The 18,538-nt window shown below is 51.6% G+C and overlaps 1 protein-coding gene across 1 annotated transcript; it reads right to left on the bottom strand.

The window, feature by feature from the left end:
• Positions 1-7,258: 7,258 nt before the first annotated feature.
• On the bottom strand, positions 7,259-15,269 carry DMRTB1 (DMRT like family B with proline rich C-terminal 1). Its single transcript, XM_047791507.1, has 4 exons — positions 14,684-15,269; positions 12,691-12,896; positions 9,355-9,601; positions 7,259-7,931 (listed from the first exon to the last, which is right to left on the bottom strand). The coding sequence occupies exons 1-4, from the start codon at positions 15,267-15,269 to the stop codon at positions 7,867-7,869; spliced, it is 1,104 nt and encodes a 367-aa protein (XP_047647463.1). The 3' UTR covers positions 7,259-7,866.
• Positions 15,270-18,538: the final 3,269 nt, after the last annotated feature.

Raw genomic sequence — 18,538 nt, forward strand, 5'->3', positions numbered from 1 at the left:
ATCATAGACGCTCACTGGCTCTGAGACCAGAATATGGGCCACTGCTGATGTTGAAGACGGTGGCTGACATCACCCTATGACTGATGTTACTAGACTGTGTCAGCGGAAAAAAAAAAAAAAACCCACACCAAATCGTGAGAAGAAAAAAAGAAAAATCCCAAAGCCGGATGTTCAAAAACACAGCCTTAATTAAAGTCCGACTCTGAAATGGCCAGGGTTTCCAAACCAGGTATGTTTCACACGTTTCAGAAGGAGGCGTTATTATTATCTCTTGTTTTCCTAAGTGGTGGGAGTTGGGAAAGCAACGGCTCCAGCAAGAGGCTGACAGTGTTGGGAGGCAGCTCAGTGTTTGCTGGGTAACTGAATTATAGCTGGAAATTCATTGTCCATGAGTGTGGAAAAACAGCCAAGTCCACACAGAGTGTTCTGGGGACTTCATCCACTACCAAGAAGAAGAAAGAAAGAAAGAAAAAAGATGTTCTGATTCCAATTAAAACAAGAAAAAAGATGAAGAAAAGACACCACCCAGCAGCTAATTACTGACAGGCCAATGCCTGCGCTAGCTCAAATGCAAGAGCTGACATGATAGAACGTTAGCATCTTGCGATCTGCTGTTAATTAAACAGAGCACAAAGGCACAGCGGAGCCATACATCTGCTCACAGGATGCTGCGCGGCTTGGGGAACCCTCCCCAGCCCGCCTACCCGCTCACTCACTGCTCACTGGGGCTGGTGAGGAATCCCCAGCCTGGGCTTGGGGGCAGGGACAAAGGACTTGATGGTGTGGAGGGTGGGAGACCCCATAAGGAGGGAAAGGTGGGCTGGAGCCTGCCCATCCGGATGCCCTCGGCAGATCAGCTGTGCATATGTGACCAGCCAAGGGTCTCTCTGAATTCGGAGGGGTCAGCTTGGTGGCCCTGCTTGAGAAGAAAATCTTGGCCCGAGAAACCTTTGCAAATTTAAGTTGGCAGTGATTCCGAAAGACTGGCAACAACCTGAAAATCTCATGGCAGGGCCCTGGTTCCAGAAACTAAGGTGCATCCATGTGGCGAAGCACTACTCAGTGCCAACAAGAGTGACGCCGGGAGGAGCTCCAAGCTCTGGCGCTGAAGTTCGTTACCGAGATCCCCAAGAGAGTCACGGGCTCTGTGAACGTGGCTGCGGGAAAATTGTATCTTGATTTTCACTAACCTCTAACTGTCATTCAGTATTTCCATCAGTTATGAGTTGAGGCCGCCAACCCCCGTAGAATTAGTGGTGACTTGGTCACCAACAGAAATCACGGATCTCCCATATCATTTTACAGTCGTTGCAAGTAGGTCAAAATATCACTTTTATCACTCCTTAGAAACTGTTAATAGTGATTAGAACCTCCGATAGATTTTATTTAATGTCTTCGTAAAGAAGTACATGTATTACTAAACCACAAATGCATTTCTCTGTTTTGACGTGTGTATTAAGCATAATTTGTTTCCTCTGTATCCTGATGTGCTTTATTTTATCCATTTAAAGCACTGCTCTGAGAAGACGTCACAGGCTTTGCCAGACTGACAGAGGGATCAAAAAGCCTCAGAAGCCTCGATCTAATGTTAACAAAAAGAGAGCAGGTGGGTCATGCGCTACAGTCTCTGTGTTGTCGTCGTTGTTTTAAACCAATCAGGAGTTCCCTGGTGGCGCATCAGGTTAAGGACCCAGCATTGCCACTGCTGTGACTCAGGTTGCTGCTGTGGCATGGGTTAAAGCCCTGGCCTGGGAACATCCACGTGTTTAATAAAAAATATTTACAAATTTTAAAAACCAATCAATGGGACAGACTGGAGAACTCAGAATTAGATCCACACAAAGCGGCTCAATTAATCTTTGACAAAGTTGCAAAAACAATTCGGTGGAGGAAAGAGAGCCTTTTAACACATGGTGCTGGAGCGCCTGGACAGCCACAGGTCAAAAAGTGAACCTCGGCCTCACACTTCACACAAGAATTAACTCAAATATAAAATGTAATACTGAATCTGAAAAAACCAAGTAGGCTGTATTAATGTCAAAATTCTGATTATGATAGATATTATATCACTGGGGGAAGCTGGGTAAAAGGTATGTGAAATTTCTCTGTGTAATTTCTTAGAACTGCAGGTGAATCTACAATTATCTCAAAATTAAAATTTCATTAAACAAACAAACAAAAAAGCCTGAACAAATCATCTCTGGAAGGAGACAGAAAAAACAGGAGACATCTCCAAAGAAAGAAACGAGACTGGGTATAGCGGTGGGAACAAATCTGCTTCTGCCTTATACTCTGAAATTGTTTACTGTTTTCAAGCATTACTTACACTAAGTAGCTAATTTTTTAAAAGTCTAGAGAAAGATGAATAAATGAGCATGAAGATAAATCATCCCAGTAAAAACCGAAAGTGTTTCCTAGCTTACATTTGAATTAAAAGCACTTTTATGGATACATTTCCTAACTACCTTGCAGAAGAGTGCATATTTAAATTTTAATATATTTTTAGTACGTGTTTAAAAAAAATCAACTTCGTGCTTCTTCGTTCATTTTCAAAATGAAATTAAAAAGTTTGAATTTTTTAAATAATTTCATTCCTTGTATCAGTCCTGTGCTAGGTTGATCTTTGTATTCAGCCTGGCCGCATGCCTTGAAAGCAGCTGGGCTGGGTGGGTTGCAATTGGGCAGCAAGGCTTGGAGGCCCACAACTTCCCCAAGTCTCACAACGCCCCCTCACTGAGAAGCAGGAGAGCCCAAATGGTTGGGAACTTAGCTCTGGACTCGAGTATAAAACGGATTTGATCCTGGCTCCACCACTTATAGACAGTGTGACCAAGCGCAGGAACTTAACTTCCGTAAGGCCTCAGTTTTGCCATCTGTAAGGTGGGGGTATGGTGATGCCTGCCTGAAGGAGTCGCTGGGAGAATTCGTAGGATTTGTGGAAAGCACTCACCCAGTACCTGGCACGCAGGGAGCACCAGGAAGTCAAGAGCCACAGCTGTTCGCCTTTGCAATTCTTAGCCTGTGGACATGGTCTCAAAGAGAAGGCTGCCTTCCATCACCTGACCACACAGGTACCATAGACGGTGCACCGAGACATGACACGGAAGGTGCATTTCACCCGAGAGCTCCCTGCATCCTCAGCACATCCCTGAACAGTGCTGCAGAGGGCAAGGGGGAGGCTCAGAGAGCTCAGGTGACGTGCCCAAGAGCACAAAGTAAGGAAGCGGCGAGGAGGAAGAACGGGGCCCAAAGACCCCGGGCCCTGGCCAGGGAGGAGAGGCCAGGGCTCATGCTAGGGCCTGAGCAGCTCTCCCGTAAGAGGAACCTAGGCCCAGGCCCACCAAGACCACTGTGTCCAGGAGTGGAAGGAGCTGGTGAATCCGCAGGGCAGCCGGGAGAGGACCCTGTCCCCTGCCCCAGGCGGCATAGTCTGTCTGCAGACACCCTCGCCCCACTCCCCGCAAAAACTAAGGACACCACAGTGGGAGGGCTTCTCTCCAGCAGGGTTTGGGGGACCAAAAACTGGAGGTGCAGCCTTAGGAGACACATCTCCTGCACCACTCTGGCCACAAGGACAAGCGTTCTGTCAGTCCCAGCTCACGGCACGGGCTCATGGTGAAGCCCAGGTCAGGAGCTTGAGCAACAGGAGACGCTGACCACTTTCTGGCCCAAAGACCCCGAGGGACCTTTCCACCCTGGTCACCACAACTTGGCATTCTCTCTCAGGAGGCTTTGGATGCTGGGGTCCGTGGATCCAATGGGCAGTGGTTTGGGGAGGCCCATGTCCTCAGGCTGCTCTCCCTGTGCTACGCCAGAGTCTGCCCAGAAACGAGGGAGCATTCAGGAGGTCCGTGGTCAAAAAAAATCTCAAAATGCTAAGTCAGAGCAAAATGGATGTTAACAACGCTGTAACTGGTGCCAAGATATATGCTGCCTTCTGCACGCCCTCAGCCTCTTGTAAGTTGTGTGACTCTGGGCAAATCACTATCCCTCTCTATGCCTCACTTTCCCTTCATAAAATCAGAATAATAACATGTTGTGAGGATTCAATGAGGGGAGGGGTGCCATGCCCGGCACGAAGTAGAGTTTTGGTGAAGGCTGGCTCCCTGTTCCTCTGGCCCCCCGTGTGACGCCTGAGCAGATGAAGCACAAGTGGAGGGCAGAAAATGCTGAGTGAGGGGCCGGAGGCAGGGTAATGCCCCAAATGGCCCTGGAATTCTGCACCCGGCGCTGGCAGACTGCAGTCCTGACCCGTGCTGAGCCAGCGTTGCGAGTGGGACAGAGTCCAATGAGACCTTGTCTCTGCCTCCAGGAAGCTCACAGGCTTGTGGGACCAACATCTATTGGTCCCACAAGCCTCAGTGGGGTCTGTGTGATGGGGGCAGCAGAGGGCCTGGCTTGGCCCTACAGAGCCTCCTAACCCAGGCTGAGGGGCCCTGGATGGCAGCGGGGTTGGGGGCGTAAGTAGGAGTGGGCAGGAGTCTGAAAGGGTAAGTAGGAGTGGGTGAAGCTGAAAGGAGTCTAGGCGGAAAGTTCAGCACGTGCAAAAGCGCTTAAACGAGAAAAGGGGGGCAGAATACATCATGGGACACAGGTGGGGACTGGGGTGGTGTCTAAAAACAAACATAGTAGGAGTTCCCATCACGGCGCAGCGGAAGTGAATCCAACTAGAAACCATGAGGTTGCGGCTGTGGCTCTGGCATAGGCCAGCAGCTATAGCTCTGGTTGGACCCCTAGCCTGGGAACCTCCATATGCGGCCATAAAAAGCAAAAAATACTAATAATAAGTAAATAAAAACGTAGTAGAATATCTATTTCACAGGGAGGGCAGCATAAAGGTGATTACTTAAGACGTGGGTGATCACACAGTCCAGCCTAAAGGATCGTCATTTTGATCTCCCAGGGATTCCGGGGCTCTTCAAGCCTGTTGGTCCAGGCCTGCTCGCAAAAACACTGCAGTGGACCCATGCGCTTCAGCCGAAGCCGGTCACTAGGCAACAAGCCCCGCCCCCGCAGTGGTCTCACCTCCGCGTGCCCCGCCCACAGCTGCTGCCCACTCGCCCTCTCTTGGCGGCGCCCTGTCAGTGCACCCGGAGTTTGGCAATGCCAGCCCGTTGCCTTCCACAACGTTCTCCCAACTCATAACCTAGCCCAGCCGGTTTGGGTTGAGCAGTGCTGCCCTGCCGCCAGGTTCTCTGCTTTTCTTACTTGACGCGCCCCCCGCCCCCAGACCTGGGCTGGGCCAGCCAGTGAGGCAGGAGGTAGGACAGGTGGGCAACTAGGTTGTGTTGAGAATGTTAGTCTCAGGGCAGTAGGGAGCCATGGAAGGTGTGTGAGCAGGGCAGTAACATGAGATCTGGTGTTTCAGTGCTCATGCTGCAGCTGCTGGAGGACAGCCTGGAGGAGCAGGGCATTCAGGAAATATGGATTGTACCAACTGGAAAGGCTACAGGGAGCAGGGGTCCACCGTGCCCACTGGGGTAAGTAACCATGGTGAGAACACACAGGAAAGGACTGATGGGGCTCAGGAGTTCACATCAGGGGGAAGGGAGCCAGGCAGGTGTCTTTTCACCCTGGGAGGCACCCTCAAGGCTGCAGGAAAGAAGCTAACCAGTCTCTGGAGAGTCATCAGATCACAGGACTCCAGAAGTGAGCACTCCTCCCCTCCCAGGAGTCCTGTGGTCATAGATCCCTACAGGACAAGGGGACAGCACTTCTCATCTCAAACCCACAGGCTAATTAAACATTGGTCTAGCACGGTGTGGAGTCCCTGAGGTCACATACTGCCTCATTCCTGTGCATGTTACCAGAATGGGAAAACAGCTTTATGGATTAATGCAGCTTGGATGGAGTCTTTCAAAGCATGGAGTCTAAGATAAAGCAAAGCGATGAAAAAGGTCACGGATCCAGCCCCACCTGGCCAAACTGGCAGGGCAGGGGTGCAGTGAGGGCAGGATGAATGAGGCCGAGTGGAACCAGAAGCCGGGTCTTCTCTCCTGCAGCCCTGCGGGCACAGAGGCAGGACCAGCACTGGGGTGGAGGATAGCTTCAGCCTCCAAGCCAGGCTAGTCCAGAACCATTGCATTGTCAGGTCCAGCCCGAAGCCGGTGCTGACCTGTGGGCCTCGGCATACCTGGTTCTGCTCTGCTGAAAGCACTGTCTGTAAAGCAGTAAATGAAAAAATTCCCATGACTGTGCGGGCTGCAATAACCTCTAACAGAGCAGACCCCGGCCCGGGACCCCCAGACATCACACTGATGGTGAAAGAACAGTGAGACTGTCACTTCTCAGTGGTCTTCCTGCCACCTGTCTTAAGATACCTGGCCCACAGGCAAGACAGGAGGCAGGGCAGCCTGTTCTCCTGGGTGCCCTCCTTCCCAGAGAGGGAACAGGACACCCTCACCCTGGAATCCTTCACCCCAGGTCTCCCACCCTCTCTCTGCCCTCCTCCCAGGAGTGCTTGCCTTCACCAAACTCATTCTTATCCTTTAAGATGTAGCTGAAACCCCAACTTCTTCAGAAGGCTTTCTCTGACCCCCTCGCGCACAGCCCCCCTCCCCCCTGGCCCACAGCAGTCTCGCTGGATGGTCTCTTTGTCTCACTAGAGTCCGTGCTCCTCCATGGGGCAGAGCTGATTGCCAGGCTCTGAACCCAGCAGCGATGCAGGATGCTTTTTAAATGAAGGAGAAACTGAAACCAAAGGAAGAGAACCAGGACCCTAAAACAACAAAATGGGATCAACTTCTGTTTTTTAAAACCATGTCACTCTGCAGGGACCATGAAAGAGCTGGGGAAGGGAAACGAAGATAAATCTTGGCGTTTTATGTGTCTGCATCAGATGGCCTTAAAACATCAACAGTGATAGTGTTTTTGGGTTTTTTTTTTTTTTTTTAAAGCCCAATAGCCTAGGCCTAGCTTCTGGAAGTAAAGGGAGGGCCTTGCCTAAGCATGGACAAAGGGCGGCCCAACGGGCCACAAACCCAGGTGCCAACTCCCCTGCCCAATGCTGCCTTCCATAAGGACTGAAAGAGAGGATGAACCTTCCATAAGGATTTCCGCTGCTCATTTTATTTCCGGAGTCAACTAACCCCAGGGAAGAAACTGCTGGCTTCGCAGGGGATCTGGAAGCGCCGTTCTAGTCCCTGAGCGCTGCATCACTGCTTATAAATAGCCTACTTTTTAAAGTTGGCAATCACTATAAAACCACCAAATAGTCAAACTTTAATAGATTTTTTTTAAAAACTAGAAATGATGCCTCTAATGGCTTAAACTTTATGGAGGAGAGGTGATGCTGCCCTGGCAGGCAGAACGCTTACTGCTACGGCCCCTGGAGAAGGGGTGAGGGGCAGGGGACGGGGCAGCAAGGAAGGCCGCTGCAGAGCCCTGGTCCTGGCGGCTCGCACCATCCACCTGGATGTGCTGAAGGCCTGGTGTCTGTGCTGCCCCCAGCTGGGGACCAGGCAGAGGCAGCGGCAGCAGGAGGCTGGAGCAGACAGAGCCTCCTGTTCTGGAGCTGGACCTGAGGAAATCAAAGGCTGCCTCTGGGGGTGAGTCTGCTCACAGGCGCACAACCCAGAGATGGTTCAATTCATTCCGAAATGTGAGCTTCCACCGGCCCCTTACCCTCCTCAGAGCCCCGTCCCTGTCCTGGTGACTTCATCTGCCCTGCTCCTCTTCCACGCCACCCAGCTCCAGCTCTGGACTGAGAACCTCCGCGATCACCCGCCTCTCCTCCTATTCTTGACATGGGAATGAACTGCTATCTTATGCCTACCACTAGCCTCCCGCCCTGCCCAGCACTGAACAGTCGAGAACAGCACTGCTCTAGCCCCCCAAGGCTCCAGGCTGCGGGCTGGAGGCCTGGGCCTAGTCAGACTGCTCCTGGGGCGACGGCTGACGGGGCGGGCACGGCTGCTCCGCATCCTGGTCATCTGCGAAGGACAAAGAAGGGGAACCGGACTTAGAAAGCGGGGACATGACCTCTATTCAGATGTGAGTTTTCTGTAAGGTGTTCCCCTCATTCCCAGGCCCTCCCGAGAATGAGCGAGTCCCATTCCCACCTCTAATGTGCTAGGAGGCAGGAGACTGGCAGTCTAGTCCAGCCGCGCCCTAGAGTCAAGTTCAAACTCCAGCTCTTCTTGTCACAAGCTGGGTGGCAGGAAGCAAGCCACTCCCAGCTCTGACCCTCAGCTTGTCCTTCTGACAAAGGGAGAGGACACTTACCTTGCACTATCAGGTCGGCATGGGGATTAGGTGAAATAGCAAGTGAGAACTATTACGAACGGGAGTGGCTCAGTGGAAACTAATCTGACTAGCATCCATGAGGACGCAGGTTCAACCCCTGGCCTCGCTCAGTGGGTTAAGGATCCGGCATTGCCGTGAGCTGTGGTGTAGGTCACAGATGCAGCTCAGATCCTGCATTGCTGTGGCTGTGGTGTAGGCCGGCAGCCTACAGCTCTGATTCAACCCCTTGCCTGGGAACCTCCATATGCTATGGGTGCGGCCCTAAAAAGACCAAAAAAAAAAAAAAAGTAGTATCACCAACACCTTGTTTCAGGTTCTGTTTAATCCTCAGGATGACCTCGTGAGGTAAGGCCCCCTTCTTAGTCCGCTTTTACAGAAACTGAGGCACCCACGAGTGAATGAACTTGCCTGAGGTCACACCATTGGCACGTGCTGGAGCCAAGACTCATACCTCGGCTGCCAGGCACCAGAGCCAATGTGCTTCACACCACACTGTACCATCTCTCCAGCTAATAGATCCAGGCACTGGACACATAGCAAGTGTGCAAGAGGCCTCCCTTTCTTTTCCTGAGTTGCCCCAGAGGAGGATTGAAAGGGGAAAGGAAAAAAAAAAAATCCTAGAACCGTTAAGGCTGCAAGGGCCCTCAAAAGCGGCCTGGGGCAGAGCACGCACTCCTCCCAGCCCCAAACTGTCTCCTGCTGCTGCTCCCGGCTCAACACATGCTCTCTTCCCAGGGGCACCTCTGGTTTTCTGAGCACAGCAGGTGCATCCCATCCTCCCAGCCCTGCTAAGGTGAGCAAATCAGCACTGGACCTGGAGCCAGACAGAGGACGTGGTTGAAATCCCAGCTCCGCCATGTACCTATGGGAGAACCTCTCAGGTTCTAGTGGGTTCCTCACCTGAGAATGGGGACCTACCTCCCCTAACGGCTAATGCATGGAATTTAGGGCGAGGGGCAAGGAAGGCCCTAAAAAGCGCTGGCCCCAGGGCCCCGCACATCTGAAATTCTGTTCTGTTTCCCTTCTCTCTACCTCCTATTAGAAAGCCGGCTTGGCTCCCGGGGCCGGGGCCGGGGCCGGGGCCGCTGGGAGGCCCGGGCGCCCACTCACCCGTGTTCTCATTGTCCGCGTCCGACAGGAGGCTCAGCGAGAAGGACGATGGGGGCGGCGGCGGCGGCGGCGGCGGGAGGAAGTGCAGCGCGGAGAGAAAGCCGGGCGGCAGGAACTGAGGCTGCAGCGGCGGCGGTGGTGGTGGCGGTGGCGGCGGCGGCGGCGGCGGCGGGGGTGGAGGCGGCGGTGGCGGTGGCGGCGGCGGGTAGTAGCCGCCTGGGTGGAAGTCTCCCACGGGCTCTCCCACCTGCGGGGCACACAGAGCGGGAAGCCACAGGCGGAGAGGGTGAGCCAAGGGGCCGGGGCAGCGTTTCCTCTCCTGAGCGGGGTGGATTCATCTTGGCGGCCCCCACAGCGGGGGCACCGGGCACGTGAAACAGGGTGTTCGGCCAACACCCGCCAGACGATGGAAGGCGAGACACACAGGCTCATCTCAGATACACCGGAGGAGCAGCGGCATGTGCCTAACGAAGTCCCAACCGCATTCCCGGTTCAGGCCGCTAGGAGGGAGGTGCTGTTGCCACCCTCACTCACCATAAGGACCAACAGCAGCATCATGGAGAGGAAGGGACAGGCCCAGCCACAGAGCTGGTGAGTGGCAGAGGCAGACCTGGATCCCAAGGGGCCCTGACTTCTCTGCTCTGCACTGGGGAAGGGTCTGAATGCGTCCCCACTACTTGTGGTCCCATGTTCTGTGCAGGTGATGACTTGGACTCAGGTGTCACTGGGCCTGTCGGGTCCCCACTCTAACCCAACAGGAGTCTTGGGCGTAGTGCAGCTGTTATGACACAAGAGAAGCCGGGAGACTGCAGGAAGGTGGCTTCAGCAATCAACCCTTCTGTGTTTCTGCTCCTTCTGCAGAAGACGGGAGCTAAGCCCACCCCACAGGACCCCAAGGCTGGAACGAGGGGACGGGAGGGGTGATGAGCTTAGCTGACAAAGACGTGAACATAACAGAGCACAATGAATTTCAGGTATAGTTGCCATCACTGACGTCTCCACCCTGAAACTTCACAGCAGCACTTCACCAGCTGTGCTCGAGAGAACCTGACTGGACACAAGATATGGGCAAGTGATTCTGAAAGTGGTCTTTGTCCAGGGAGTCTGAGAAATCCTGCTTACTGCCCCCACGTTGGTGAGTCACACACAAGCATACTAGAGCCTTGAAGCGGTCTGCAGACATCTCCTTAGGTTAACCCTGCATTTCCCAACTTAATCTGACCACAAGGAAGGGAAGAAAGCCCACTTTTGAGTGCCTCCCATGTGCCAGACACTTTACAAGCATTCGCACCTTATTGCCAGAATCTGTCAACGGCCCTAGGAGATCCCCACTGTACAGACTAAGAAACCAAGTGAGGTGAAACCATGCGGCCAGTGAACAGTGGAGGTAGGATTGGATTCTAGGTCTGATTCCAGGCCCGTGCTCCTTTGTGAGAAGAGAAAAGAGGAAGCGGAGCAGCAGCAGGTGAGGCAGGACAGGAAGAGGGCAGAAAGCGGCTGGTGAAGCATCTCGGGGGCTGGGCCGGGGGCCGCAGGACCAGGATGAAAGCAATTTCAAGGCTTTTGGGTTTGCAACAGCTTCACAAATAAATGCCTGATCCTCTACCCAGACGCGAAGGGGGTGGGAAGGGGGATTATTAGTGCTTTAATTCCAAGCTGCTCAGCCAAGTCTCTCCCTGGATCACAGCTCCTGCCTGGGGCTTGTGGTGGCAGCTCAGGCCCGGATAAACTGACTGAGATCACACTCTCAACAAAGGCCGTCTGGCAGGCCTGTCAATCAGAGCCCTGCCCTGGACTCCAGGCCCCGGGGCCGCTGTGTGAGCAGACGGTGGGTGTGTGCTCCATTTGGCCAAGGCCCCTCTCTTTGTGTGGAGGCGCAAGATGCTATGCTGGCCCTAGGCTGCAGTGGGGTGGCCAGCACCCACAGACTGCAGGCAGGGCAGGGCACGGATGGGGGTGCGAGTCAAGGGTCAGGGGTGCTCTACCTCTGTCCTGCACCTGACACTGACCAGCTGTGTAATCGGAATCCCAGCCCCTCACTCGCCAGTCCTGTGCCTGTGGGCAAATAGCCCCTCCTCACTCCTCCATGGTATTTCCTACGCACCTCGAAGGCTCACCTAAGAGCCAGAAGGCAGCTTGGAAATTATCAAGACCAGTGGTATTCAAACTTTTTCCCTGTGAGTGAATGGAAAACTCTTTCTAAATAAAGCTGTAAAATATCTAGAACAGATAGAGGAGATCCAGCCGTGGGTCCAAGCAGCCTGCTCACAGCTGGAACCCCAGCCTGCATACTGGCTCCACTCTGTGGCTCATGACCTCATGATGTAAATATCAAGCTTTCATCCTTTGTCTTACTCACTTTTCACATGAAACCAGAGAAGCCTGCTCTCTCCTCACTCTTCTCCACCCTCCACCCGAGGGGAACGTCTCTGTTTAACACCCAGGGTTAGGCTCAGAGCTCTGAGGCCAAGAGTCAAGGTAACTGATGATGGGCTACACTTCTGTGAACTTGAGCTGCATCTGAGCCAACCTCCCCCGCTTATGGGGCTAAAGCCGGGACGGTTCACCCAGGCCTCTCACTATCCTGCAGTCCTGATGACCCTCAGAGGTTGCCAGAAAGAGAAGGAGCTGGGAACCAAGGCCACAAAACCTAGTCACCCCTAATCCCATCTCACAGTGTCGGCCTGACTCTTACACTCAGTAGTCAGACCTCCAGGCTCAAGGAGCAGCCTAGTTAGCAACTGACTGCTGATCTGATAAAAGGATTCAATTTCATCCATTCTTTCACTAAGGATCTCCTAAGGGGAGAGGTGTTTGTCGGAAGGTTTCCCTATTTTTCCGTGACTAAGCTTAAATGCCACTTCTTCCTAAAAGCCCTCTGGTGTCTCAAATGGACCATACCTTTGGGGCAGGGAACCTACATAGCAGCAGTTGAGGCTCTGCCCTCAACTGTGTGGCTCCAGGAAAGAGGATTTCCTTTCTGGTATCCAGCAAAAAGGCCCTTCTCGCACTGGTGTCCCATGAGTCAAGGCTGGTGGTCACTCAGTGTTACCGAGTGGCTGTTCCCCAGGCTTACCTGAGATGTGTCTGTCTTTCTTCCTGCTTGACCTCCTTGAGTCTTGTAGCCTGTGCCACAGCCCAGGTCGACTTGTCTACACGTGTACTCTGCTAACCCATGTGCATTCCCAGAGGTGCACACTGTACAAGGCCAAGGCTGTATCCAGGGCTCAGGGCCTGGCATAAAGTGGGCACAACGACTGGCTTCCTGGGACTGAGGCTCCATACAAGCAGCCAGGATTAGGAGGAAGCTGGAAAGGAGTCAGGGATGGTACTCACCAAGCCTCCTCCATGGTAATAGCTGCAGGGCACATGGCGGAAGCCCCGCTGCAGGGGGATCCCCGGGGTCGGGGGAGCATCCTGATAGCCCAGCGGGAACGGGCGGTAGGGGTGCATGCTGGTGCAGCTTGGGTACAGCTTAGATGGTTCTCTCTCCAGGTACTCAGACCCCACCACATAATCCGAGTTGAGGCTCAGAGGGAGCCCTGAAAAGGCAAGCGATGAGAGAAGTGATACAAACACATGCAGCCAGGAAAAAGGGCATCACATTACTGTCCAAAGGTGGCAGTAAAATAAACACTCATATCCATTTACAAAAAACTCCCACATCCATTATGGCCTTTTTTTTTTTTTTTTTTTTTTTTTTTTGCTTTTCAGGGCTGCAGTTGCCGCCCTGCACCGCAGCTCACAGCAACACATGATCCTTAACCTGACCAAGGCCAGGGATTGCACCTGCATCCCCATGGATACTAGTTGGGTTCATTACCACTGAGCCACAACGGGACCGCCAATCCTCTCTGCTTTTAAAAATTCTCCAACCATGTTCCATTGCTCTTAGAAAAAGTCCTCGGCACAGCCACGAAGCCCCATGTGGGCTGGCTCTAACCTCCTCCTGTCTGATAACCGAGCAGCTCTCTTTCTCCGCCACTTCAGGGCCTTTACAGATGCTTTTCCTTCAGCTCGGAAGGCTTTCTATCCTAACCCCACTTTGCCTCCATACGTCCTCAATACTCTACTCCTAATTTTCCTTCAGACCACAGCAAAACCATTGATCATTCGAGCTCCAGACACCAATCTGTGCTATTCTCTGATCGGTGCTGTCCGTCTCACAGGGACAGGATCCTTGAGGGCAAAGATCTGACTCATCCCCCTTCACCTTTTCATCACTGGCGTCTGGCACACATTCTCTGCTTTGAGAATGGAACAAAGAAAACCTCTATGTCCATGGAAAGGTATCCTTCTCCTAGGCCTGCTGTCTCAGATCTGTCTCCCCATACCATTCCCTTGGGACCTCTATTTTCCTAGAATGTCCCCCACGGCAGAAAGAGCCCTCAGGGAGCATCAGGCCAATCCCCTTAGCATACGGGGGGGAGAGACCCCTACAGAGGGAAGGCGCTTGCCCAAGGTCACAGAGTGAGCAGGCCTCCAGCGTCCTGACTCAGACGTGTGCTCCTTCCACCACACTGCGATCAAGAGAACCAAGAAAACATGTGTCTGCACCCCAAACGAGCCCCTTCTAAAAAGCCTCCAAACAAACAAAACGAAGTAATAAAAAAGCCTCAAATCTCCATGTGACTTGAAAGTGTAGTGAAAGCAGCAACACATAGGGAACAGTGTAATTTATGCACATGGAGGGAGGGGAAACAACAGGCAATACATCTCAGCTGTTCTTCTGCAGCGTGCAGAGAAGAGGTCTCATTTCCCCACCACCACCAGCGGAAGAGCAGCAAGGGGTGCGCAGAGGCACTGGGCCAGGGCTTGGCTGAGGGGCGGGGCCTCTAGGGCACAGCAAGAAGGGCACAGTGTGCAGGTGCAGCCCTGCCGCGCCAGCCCACCCACAGGGGGCGTCCTGGGGGCGGAGCCTCCAACTCAAGAAAAGGGCGGGAAAAGGTGCGCAAGCGCAAGCGCAGCCCAGCCACTCTCCCCGCCAGAGTTCCCGTGGAGAAGCTGCGGCTGAGCTGACTGGGAGCCATCTTTTTCCTTGCAAGCGGGAAGGGCAGCAACTCTGACTAAATGTTACAAGCCCGCAAGACCACTCATTTCTTTCTTTCTTTTTACCTTCTTGCAAAAAGGCACCGAACCCAAAAGCCTATTCGGGAAAAGGTTTCCCAGAGCAAGGTTACCTCTAGAAGAACTCCTCCCCACCCCGACCCCAAGGGCCCGTCCCCGCAGGATCCGCTGGCCTGAGACGCCGCTGTGGGAAGCGGAGAGGGGGCAGGCCGGGAGGGAAACCCACAGCGGGGCAAGGCTGCGCGGGGCCCGGGAATCTTACCGAAGTCGGCGAACGGCGGGCTGGGCACAGGCCGCAGAGGCCTGCGCAGCTCCAGGCGGCCGGAAAATCCCCGGCCTGCGGCCTCCGCCCCGAGCTGGGGCCCCAGAGAACCGGACAGGACCGCGGCGGCGGCGGCGCGTTCTCTTGGCCCCACGTGGCCGCGGCCGCCCAGAACTGGCTGGAAGGCGCTCGGGCCGGGGCTGGGGCCCCGCGGGGGTCTCTCCGGGAAGCCGGGGGCCGCGCGGCCCTCTGGGCCCGGCTGCCCGTCTCCCGAAGCGGCCAGCGGAGGCAGCGGGCGGAAGCTTGAGCCCAGGACGGCGGCCGCGGGCCCGGACGCCAGCTGGGGCCCCTGCGCACCCAGGGCCACCTCCTGCTCCTCCTCGGAGGCCTGCTTCTTGAGCAGTTTTTGCGCAGCCATGATCTTCTGGCGCTCGGTGATCAGGTAGCACTTCTCGCAGGTGCACTGCTTCCAGCGGCACTTGCCCGCGTGGCCCTTTACGGGCACCAGGAACCCATGGTTCCGGCACCGGGAGCACTTGGGGGTGCGCAGCATCTTGTCGGCCAGCTTGGTAAGGTCTACCTTCATAGCACAACCGTCACCTCTGGGAGCTGCCGAGCGAGTGGGGCAGGAATGAGCAGCGCCCCACAAGTCCCTGGTGCTAGGGACTTTGGATACACTTGTAACAAAACGGCTCCCAGAGCGTCCCAGGAACTGCAGCAAACCCCTTGCATTTCCCCTCCCTTTTTTGGGTGCAAAATTTGGAAAGTTTCTGTGCCTTGGTGAATAAGATGCAAGGGATTGGGCTGAAGAAATTCTTCATGGAATGCAATTGCATGTATCTCATCTGGGTTATCTGAAGTCTTAGGCATTTAATTTCCAAACTTAATATTCCCGCCATCCCAAAGACAGAAGGTATTTTGTAATTTCAAAAAAGGCGGGGTGATGTTCAACGGTTCACATTTAAAGCTCCAGAGGAACGTAGCTCTCAGTAAACCCATTCCGGTAGAAAAACAGTCCAAGAGGCAAAGCCGTGTTTCTCCTCCCAAGAGCTGCTCTTCTGCTGAATTTCATTTACCTCCCCTGCAGAGAAACAGCCGTTCACCAGTGATGCTTCCAGAATATTCTCAAGAGCTCACTGCAGTGTAATAGTTGCTCAAGGGTGTGCCCTTACAGGAATTCCCACTTCTTAAGAGCCTTGTTGGTGTAGGAATGCATTTCTGGAAGATGGCATATTCCTGATGTTGATGCCTTCCAAAGGAAAACACACTTAGAATGCTTTAAAGTAAAATAGCCGAGGATATTTTTGCCTGAGCTTGAATCATTGCTTAACCGTTCCATGAATTTAGTTATTCCTGTAAAACAACCCAAATCTTGGGACACTTGAAGGGCTGCCACAAATTTCATAGTTTCCCAAGACTGCTAAATTAACTCATTTTCTTGTTTGATTGAAATTTGTGACACACTAAGGTCTTTTTTTCCCCTTTAGGTCTAAAAAGAGAAAGAAAAAAATGAGCCATTAACACCTAAGATGAAGACCTTGTCATCATTATCTTTAGGAAGGTAGTTATGGTTAGTAGCTAGCTAAAATGGGTGTATTTTTAATTGCCCTTTCTCTGAAGTTCCCTCTCTTTCTGGAAGCAGAATCATGGTAGAAGCTGAGAGCCAAGGCGGGGAGTCCACCTTGATCTTCCTGGTTGCAGCTGTACTTTGCATTTCTCACCAGCTGCCTGACAATAGGAAACGGTTGCCGTTCTGAGGCTGTTTATGTACAGGAAAGCTGAAAAGAGGTTTGTAAAATCTTTTTCTGCTTTAAAAAAAATCTTAATAAGAGGGCAAGAGTACATGCTTTCTGTATTATTTGCCCTTCAGGAATTGCGCTGATAATTTGAATCCATTTAAAGAGATCCAGGTTTATCTCTGCTTTTCTCTAACACCCTCTATCTTAAATTTTGATTTAAAAAAACTTGGTCCCATAGATAAAAGGACAAGCAAACTCTTTTTCTGATGCCACTCAATTCAGAATGTCTAATTTTTTAACTGACCTTGTCATTTGAAAATGTTACTTAAAAATCGTAGTTTCAAGACTACTGTAAAAAAAATCTGGGGCAAAGCTGCATTGTTTCATGATACTGCAAATTTTAAGGTCATTTTTTGCATTGTTAAATTTAAATTTTAACATCAGGTGACCCGGGCTGATAAGGCCTAAACAAAAAAAACTACTCTCATTTACATTTCATGCTTGACCACTCAAGCTCTCTTCATTTTCCTTTTAATGATTTAAAGGAAAAGCCTATTCAAAGACAGCTATTTAAATTAACATATTTTAGCCCTGTTAACGACAAAATGCTTCCATATTTACTTCATAACTTTAGGGGCAAAATATACCCAGGGTGATGTGAATTTGCATAGTACTCTGAGAACATTAATAAACAACCGTATATCTTTTTAATCAGTAGTCACATTATAAGATGCAAACCCAAGGGTTTATACAGTAAACAAGTAAAAAAAAAAAAAAAAAAGACTAATTCATTTCTCTCTTTCCCCCAAAGTCTCAATTTGTGTAGGCCAATTCCAACAGCGCTTTATTTATTTCTCTCTTGGAAATGCAAGCAAATTGATAGTTTTGTTTTATTTAGGTAATGACTGATTTACTTCTTAGGCTGCTGCTCTCTCTCTTTATATATATGGTGTATGTATGTGTGTGTGTATATATATATATTTATTTATTTATTTAATTTGTTATTTTAAAAGACAGTAGGACGTAAAAGTGAAAAACTGGAAGTAAGTTTGGGAGTAGTAAGTACATGGTGGATCCCTCCCTTCCCTACAACTAATCCTTTGGATGTTCATGTTTAAGAAAGTCTGCATCGTTCTAAGCAATCGTTTATAAAATGAGAAGTTATAGTTGCTAAGGATTCAGCAGTTTGACGAATTAACCACAAAGGGTCTGGTTGATGGTCATATCTGAGTTCCAGCTTTAGTTTATATTTATTTATTTTTTTGGTCTTTTTAGGGCTGCACCCTCAACATACGGAGGTTCCCAGGCTAGGGCTCGAATCAGTGCTCTAGCTGCTGGCCTACACCACGGCCACAGCAACACAGGATCTGAGCCATGTCTTCGACCTATACCAAGCTCTCAGCAACGCCAGATCCTTGACCCATTGAGCAAGGCCAGGGATCAAACCTGTGTCCCCATGGGTGCTAATCAGATTCGTTTCGCCTGAGCCACAGCGGGAACTCCAGTTCCAGCTTTAGAAACGGGCCCTTTTTCCTCAGAGTTCCAAGTTTCCTACCTTGAGTAATTTCTCTTCTCTTCTGTTAATATGCTTGCTATTGGTACTGTTTAATTCATCTTCATTTTAAAGATCCTTGTATAATGCAGTGCACGGGGGTATCATTTATAATCATTAAATATTGCATGCACTGTAATGCTTCCCTCAGTGGTAGCACACGAGAGTAAGGAAGGGCTTTTTTTGCTTATAACATCTCTCCCCCAGCAGCTATAACCCAGATGTCCGCTGTCTTTTCCTTCTTCAGGCTCTCTCTAGTGAGCATTAAAAACTTTATTGAAGATTTTGTAGGGGATAGAGGGGAGAATTTACATGACACATCTTATAGCAGATGCTTTAAAATCCTGCCTTAGCATTCTGTTCTCTCAAGATCCTCCTCTGCTGTGCCACACCTACTGGTGAGAAACTGGACTGGTCCCTCTACCATCACCTCTGCTGCCCCCACCCTCCACCCTGGTACCCAGCCTCTCTAGCTTCTCTCTCCTTTCTGGACTTTTGAGAGCTCTGTATTGGCTATGACTATTTTACTTTCCTTTATGTCTCACACAATATAGACCTTCAGTA

The sequence above is a fragment of the Phacochoerus africanus genome, chromosome 8 (genome assembly GCF_016906955.1).
Source record: "Phacochoerus africanus isolate WHEZ1 chromosome 8, ROS_Pafr_v1, whole genome shotgun sequence".
NCBI classification, from domain to species: Eukaryota; Metazoa; Chordata; class Mammalia; order Artiodactyla; family Suidae; genus Phacochoerus; species Phacochoerus africanus.

Excerpts from the sequence above, each read along its gene's own strand:
- DMRTB1 (XM_047791507.1), bottom strand. The coding sequence starts at position 15,269 with ATGAAGGTAGACCTTACCAAGCTGGCCGACAAGATGCTGCGCACCCCC. Across the intron at positions 12,897-14,683 it reads CCCGCCGTTCGCCGACTTCG|GGCTCCCTCTGAGCCTCAAC; the intron begins GTAAGATTCCCG and ends TTGCCTTTTCAG. Across the intron at positions 7,932-9,354 it reads CGCGGACAATGAGAACACGG|ATGACCAGGATGCGGAGCAG; the intron begins GTGAGTGGGCGC and ends TGTCCTTCGCAG.